This window comes from Alosa pseudoharengus, unplaced genomic scaffold (genome assembly GCF_046254945.1).
Source record: "Alosa pseudoharengus isolate Yale_2024_CS ecotype anadromous, Long Island Sound unplaced genomic scaffold, YU_APseudo_1.1 YU_APseudo_1.1_scf_4, whole genome shotgun sequence".
NCBI lineage: Eukaryota > Metazoa > Chordata > Actinopteri > Clupeiformes > Clupeidae > Alosa > Alosa pseudoharengus.
In genome coordinates this window covers 30751188-30758687 of record NW_027468774.1, presented here as the reverse complement: position 1 = coordinate 30758687, position 7500 = coordinate 30751188, and the positions used below count along the sequence as shown (strand labels likewise).

Genomic DNA, 7500 nt, shown 5'->3' with positions numbered 1-7500 from the left:
GAGGAACTGGACTAATCCCGACTGGCTCGCACCCCTGCCCCGGCAACCTTGTGGCTGGGGAGTGCGGCTGACGTCAAACGCTTGACACGGTCGATCACTTCTGGGTGCGGCTATTTTTAGGCCATCCGATCGAGAAGGGTAATCTAGTTTGTTCTGCAGGGAAGGGGATGGGTGTGGGTAAGCTGCAGGATTGCTGGCTTGTGGGCAAACTGGCCGCGGCTACTTTGTGGCAGAGCCGGTGTGAGTCGAGGATGCCTGGCAGTGCCGACTGAGCCAATCGTATGATCTCATGTCGTCTTACACTGACCGGCTGCTCTGGCTTTTCCGGCACGCTCAAGAAAAAACCTCAAGGTCAGCGCACTGGGAATTATCCCGTGATCCTGTGCTTCCCCACATGGTTCTTCTCACCCGCCACACCCCAAGTTCAGCAGGCCCAGAAGGTGCTGCTCAGTTAACAGACTACCTGAACAAGGTGCTGATGGACCAAAGCGGGCCACGTGTAATAGGGCTGGGACAACGCGTCAACGTAATCGATGACGTCGACGCAAAAAATACGTCGACGCAAAATATGAGCGTCGATTCGTCAAGCATAACGTGTGCTGCTAAATATTTTTAATTTTACACCTTCAGTGTTTTCCATACGTTGACTAATCTGTGGCTGGGCACCACGAAATCAAAACCGGCCACCACACATTGATGTTCTATGTTGTAGGCCTACTATTTAAATTAAAGATAAGATAAAATAATTTCATTGATCTTTTTACTCACACAGCCTTTCCTCGCCCCGCCCGCTCTCTCTCGTAACGAGCCCGCTGCTCCTCCTCTGCGTGTGCATTTAACAAAATATTCACGATTGTTGAAGGATTGTTGTTGCCACATAGAAGCACTGCATAGAACACAGTGGGCTAAATTGCTATTAAATCCGCTTAGCATCGTGACCATGCTGCGCAAATTTGCAGCATTAAAACTGCTGAATTAAAGGTCTTATCCCAACACAGTACATTGAGGAGACTAAACTATGTTAAGTTACAGTATGCAATCAAGCAGTATCTCAAAGCTAACGTTAGAATACCGTTTGGGTGTCAAGCATGCTTACTTGCAGCTGCTTATTCGTTACTCATGCAGGGCTCATTTTATTGACTCTGAATGTTTGCAAAATCCCGATGTAAATGGAAAAGTGTTTTCCAAGACTCAAAAGTGCTTGTCCAAAGGAGAAGTACGAACCGTTATTTGAACTAACTACGTTATGAATTGCATCCACACATCAGCAGCCTTTTAACTGTGTTAAAGTTAATTGCAAGGATTCCCACAAGAACGTCTTAAAATGACAGGCACTCAATTAGACATACACTACTGAACTTTATTGAATGCTACCTCTGACTAAGAATGCATTACTTTGCACTTGTATAGTCTTTTATTTTGGAATCTTAAGAGCAATAAACATGTATTGCAATGTTAAAGAATTCATGTTTTTTTCATTCAGATGTAACATGTATAAGTTGCTATTAGTGAATTAATGGGGAGATAATCGATAATCGAATCGAAATCGAATCGGACTGAAAAAATGAATCGTTAGATTAATCGATGCATCGAAAAAATAATCGCTAGATTAATCGTTTAAAAAATAATCATTTATCCCAGCCCTAACGTGTAATAATGCAGAATTGCAATAAATACAAAGCAACGACAATAAAACTGCCCTTTTTATGTTAATGGTGAAAGTGATGGCCAGCTCCTGGTGTTGCCGTTGCTGTTGTTGTTGTTGTTGTTGTTGTTGATGTTGATGCTGCGAGTGCAAACTGAGAGCGGGCAGCCAACAGGGCCCGTGTCACTTTTGCAAGCTGAAGTGCTTGCATGCTGTTTATGGAGCAAGCAGCCCATTAATTTCTGCTCGGAGAGGAGAGGAGAGGAGGAGAGGAGAGGGAGTCCTCTTGCTTGCACGGGCTCATTTATCTTCAACATGGCATGTTTTCCTGCACTGCGCCCACCTGGGACTGAAGAAAATGAGAGAGACAAAAAAAAAGCAAGGAAGAGAGATGGAGAGGGGAGGAGGAGGAGAAGTGAAGGGTAGAACAAGCAGAGGGCAGCGGACGAGAGGAGAGGAGAGCAGAGGAGACTCCTCAGGGCTGTCTGGCTGGCCGCGGAGATTCGGGCCAGTTTCACTGACATTGTGACACAGTTTAGCAGCTGTGGACCAGCCAGAGGGGGAGCGGAGGCCTGAGAGATGCGCAGCCAAGCAGAGCAGGGAGCCATGCTGGCTCAGCTGGGGGCAGTCGCAGGGTAGCCTCATGTAAGTAGTGGCGACTGTGTTAAGGGGTTGCCTAAACAAACAGCCATCTTTTTCGCTCAGCGACATTTAGTTGTTCTCACTCATACAGCTACAACAACGTTTTGAAATCTGTCAAGAATTTTTAATTGATCTGTTTTTGATTTGATATGTCATCCCCACGTGTGTAAACACACACACACACACACACACACACACACACACACATACACACACACACACACACACACACACACACACACACACACACACACCAGTGTTGACACATGGTGATAATCTCCTCTCTCCCCATGCTGTATCACACTCCTCTGCATGTTTCAGTCTGGACGAAGCATGCTGTTGGAGTCGACTGCTGTTGACAGCCCTTCTATTCCTCTCGTCTCCTCTTCTCTTCCACTTCTCCAATCCTCTTCTCTCCTCCTTCCTCCCCCTCTCCACTCCTTCTCTTCTTCACAGACCCACATATGTCCCCACCGTGCACGTGGTGCTTGCTTTTCTCCTGCCCGCATCCTCTGTTTACTGCCCCATTCTGTCTCCACGACACTTATCGGCTCCCTTAACTCTGACCTCCGGCTTTCCTGGAAAGGCTTTGTCTGCCCCTGCCCAAGAAATGACCTTGCCTTGCCTGTCCAAGAAATGGCCATCTGTTTGTCTTAGCCTCTTTGTAAAGAAGATAATCATATGAGAGTAACAGTAGGAGAGTAACAGTTACTATAATAGTTTGATAAGTCTTAGATAAAAATGTCTTTAATTCACAGATCGAAAGAAACTGGCAGTTGCAAGTTCTTATAAACTATATATTTTTTTATTTAAGTTTTTCTTTTTAATGACTTTGAATAATTGGCCAAAATGAGACTTTGTGGGGTACTGGGTGGATGTGACGTGTCCAGTAGAGAGACAAAGGCGGGAAGGGCCTGGATATGAGGTCAGCCTCATCAGGTAGCACTACTTGGCCTACTGACACTAATGGCAGCTGAAAGAGCTGACGCAGGAATGCTCTAAATCAGGCCGCTAACTTTGTGCCCGTTTGTGCCAGATAATCCTTCATTTCCTCTCACGCTCACAAACGCAGACTCAGGGGAAACAAAACCCAGTGTCCTCATCCTTGACCTGCACTGGACTGCTGGACATCCATACACAACCACAAGCACACACACATAGTCGGGCTGCACACTCTTGGCCTGGATACTAGGCTCTAATACCATCGTCTGGCTCTCAGTCCTCTCTCTATTAGCTAAACACACACACACACACACACACACACACACACACACACACACACACACGCACACACACACACACATAAACTAAACATGCATACACATGACACACATACATACACATAAAAAAATGCACACATGCATATATACACACACACACCAAACACATGCAGACCCCCCGCCACACACACACACACACACCCACACACACACACACACACCCACACACACTCCAGCTGCTGAACACACCCCCATGGTTCAGGGAGCTATTTTCTGGCATCGTTATGTCATCAGTCCCACCGTCCCCTGGCGCGCCTTTGGTCCCCCTGGGTGGTTACGCAAAGGCCCGGCCGCTGTGTCGATAGCCACCTGCTATTATTAGCCTGCGCTGGTCTGCTGCCCAGAGCCGCGGCTCAGTGGCGCGGATGCCCATGGCACGGCAGGGGGTCACAGGCACAACAGGAGTGCACACTCACACTGTGGCGTCCAGTTACAGGAGACATGGTGTGAGACGAAGAGTAAGAGAGAAGAGAGAGAGAGAGAGAGAATACGAGAGAGAGAGGGAGAGAGAATACAAAATAGAGAGAGAGAGAGAATAAAAGATAGATAGATAGATAGATAGATAGATAGATAGATAGATAGATAGATACTTTATTGATCCCCAAGGGGAAATTCAAGAGAGAGAGAGAAAGAGAATATGAGAGAGAGATGTGATTTAACCTGAACACGGATAAATAGAGAGAGGAAGGAGGAGAGGAAGAAAACAGAAACATGGAGTAAGACAGAATATACAAAAAAGAAGAGAGAAAGAGACAGAAAGAGAATTCAATCGAATCGATGTATGGACATGCATTAACATCCGCGTTGTTTTTCCTGGTAAGCATTCTGACCTAATGCTCAGCACATGGACCCTGCTCATGACTGCGGAACTTGTGTGTTTCAAAACAAACAGAAGGCCAGAGTTTGCTATGGTCAATATGGTGCAGTTCCAAAGAAGCTCTATCCAAATGATTGCTCTCTCTCTGTTAGACCTTTATGCCGCACAGCATAATCACCCATAGTGTAACAGAAAGCGTGTGTGTGTATGTGTGTGTGTGTGTGTGTGTGTGTGTGACTGAGAGATTAATAAAGAGAGAGCGACAGTGTGTGTGAGTGTGTCGTGTTGGTATAGTACCTGCATTGTGGGGCGCTTGACCAATCGATTCCTGGAAGCTGAAAGTCAGCGACACACACATGCATACACACACACACACACACACACGCACACACACACACACACACACACACACACACACACACACACATATGCACGCGCCTGTTGTGCCTGTTGTGTGTGAGAAATGTGTATGGAGCTTGTCCGCCGCGTTGGCGGAGTGCGGATGGATTTCATGCCACAGGACCCAGTGGTGTTCCGCGTGGTGGCATGAGCGGCTATTTTGGGCACAGTGAATGTCACATTTTTGCATGGGGTCAGTGTGTGAGGCGTGACGCCTGAACTTTGGTGTATCCTCTGCAGGCGCGAGGATTTCTTCCTGCTTTTAGACAGCCTGCTTTGATTCATTTGTTGTTGCCTGTTGTCATAGCAGTAGACAATGTATTGAGGGCTCTACAGAGCCACATATTCTACAGCAGCATAAATAGGGTATGTGGTCCATCAGAGGCAGTCTGTAAATGACAATGGCAAAGAACATTTGTTTTTGCACCAGGAAGAGACCTGAAGCCAAACTATTCTGAGAATCAGTGAGCCATCTGCTGAAGGCTGGTCCAGAATCAGGTCTCTCTGCTGCTTATGGCTTTCAAGAGGGCAAAAATGTCTGACTGGACAGGACTGATGTTAATGTCATCTTCTTTTCTTTTGTCTCCCCTTTGACCTCATTTCCTACTCTCCTGTATCACTCCTCTCTCTCCCTCTGTGTATCTCTCTATCTCCCCCCTCTCTCTCTATCTATCTCTCTATGTATCTCTCTATCCCCCCCCCCCTCTCTCTCTCTCTGCCACTGTCTCTCTACCTCTCAGCAGTGGACATGAAGACATCGTTACCGGGCGGACTGCGTAGCCCCGTGGGCGACTCGGGTCCCGGAGGCGGCAGCGTGAGCATCGTCGGCGGAGGAGGCGAGCGCTGCAGCGGCGGCGGCGGCGGCGGCGGCGGCAACAACACCGGCACCGGGAGCTCAGGAGGCAATCCCACCAACGCGTCCAGCGGCGGAGGAGGAGGAGGCAGCGTGGCGGTGGACCTGCGCACCGACCTGCGGGGCGACGTGCGCCTGAGCGCGCTGGGCGGCATGGACCCGGCGCTGACCGAGCAGCAGCTGCAGCACGAGCTGCTCCTGCTCAAGCAGCAGCAGGAGCTGCAGAAACAGCTGCTCTTCGCCGAGTTCCAGAAGCAGCACGAGGTGCTGACGCGCCAGCACGAGGTCCAGCTTCAGGAGCACCTCAAGGTGGGTGTGGGTGTGTGAGGGGTGTGTGTTGGTGTGTGTGGTTGTGTGTGTGTGTGTGTGTGTGTGGGGGGGGGTTACTTTCCATCCTCTATGACTTACTTTCCATCCTCACTTTTTACCTTTAATCTCTTGTGAAACTATAATCTGTAGTAAATATTATTGTCACTTTATTTTCTGTGCACATTTGTTTCCCTGTGTGCGTGTGTGTGTGTGTGCGTGTGTGCGTGTGTGTGTGTGTGTTTGTGTGCATGCGTGCAGCAGCAGCAGGAGATTCTGGCAGTCAAGCGTCAGCAGGAGTTGGAGCAGAAGCGCAAGCTGGAGCAGCAGCGGCACGAGGAGCTGGAGAAGCAGCGTCTGGAGCAGCAGCTCATCATGCTGCGCAACAAGGAGAAGGGCAAAGAGAGTACGCAGCCAATCACAGAGCGCATACGCCACACGCCAGCCAATCACAGAGGGCATACGTCACACGCCAGCCAATCACAGAGAGCATACGTCACACGCCAGCCAATCACAGAGCGCATACGCCACACGCCAGCCAATCACAGAGAGCAGACGTCAGCCAATCACAGAGCGCATACGCCACACGCCAGCCAATCACAGAGAGCATACGTCACACGCCAGCCAATCACAGAGAGCATACGTCACACGTCAGCCAATCACAGAGAGCATACGTCACACGCCAGCCAATCACAGAGAGCATACGTCACACGCCAGCCAATCACAGAGGGCAAACGTCACACGCCAGCCAATCACGGAGTGCATACGTCACACGCCAGCCAATCACAGATTGCATACATCACACACCAGCCAATCACAGAGCGCATACGTCACACGCTAGCCAATCAATTTCAGAGATCACACTCTAATGTTAAACATCAACCAATCACATGCTCCGGACATCAGACACCAGAGCTCTTACTCAACACTCCAACCAATCACAGTCATAATAAGGAAGGGGCAACTGCACTCAAACAACCACTGGTTTATTGCTAAAATACTAGCCAATTAGGGCCCAGTAAGATGTATGTGGAATAGTCAGTCACTCCTACATTATTGGAGGTGGTCAGCTTGTGTTCAGAGATATAAGTCTGTTTGTGTGTGTGTGTGTGTTTTGTGTTGGCATTTTTGTGCTCATATGTGGTGCATATGTGTGTTTGCGTTGACACAGGTGCCATTGCCAGCACTGAGGTCAAGTTGAAGTTGCAGGAGTTCCTCCTGAGCAAAAAAGATCCCACCCCTGGCGGACTAAACCATTCCTTCACCCAGAAGTGCTGGTGAGTGGTTGGGTCTTTGATTGATTATATGATTGATTGAGTAATTGAGCGAGTGATTGAGCGAGTTCATGGGATGATCGACTGAGTGAGTGATTGTAGGCAACACTGAGGTTTAAGAATCTGCTACACTGAATCCCACTGAGCTGAGTCCAGTTGAGATGAGTATTTGATGTGATGTCCACAGGGGCGCTCAGCACACCTCCCTGGACCAGAGTTCCCCCCCTCAGACAAACACGCCCCCCTCCTACAAATTGCCCCCTCTCCTGGGTGCCTATGAGGGC

The 7500-nt window shown here is 48.8% G+C and overlaps 1 protein-coding gene across 9 annotated transcripts in view; it reads left to right on the top strand.

The window, feature by feature from the left end:
- hdac5 (histone deacetylase 5) overlaps window positions 1-7500 on the top strand; it is a 77137-nt gene that overhangs the window by 41792 nt on the left and 27845 nt on the right. For 6 of the 9 annotated variants that reach the window (XM_076265857.1, XM_076265856.1, XM_076265855.1 and 3 more), the window contains 4 exons: window positions 5524-5945; window positions 6204-6348; window positions 7114-7219; window positions 7404-7500. The exon at window positions 7404-7500 is cut by the window's right edge and continues 28 nt beyond it. In XM_076265857.1, coding sequence (XP_076121972.1) covers window positions 5532-5945; window positions 6204-6348; window positions 7114-7219; window positions 7404-7500 — 762 coding nt within the window. In that variant the 5' untranslated portion in view covers window positions 5524-5531. The remainder of the gene's footprint in view (window positions 1-5523; window positions 5946-6203; window positions 6349-7113; window positions 7220-7403) is intronic. The other 3 variants (XM_076265849.1, XM_076265851.1, XM_076265850.1) reach the window with 3 other exon arrangements.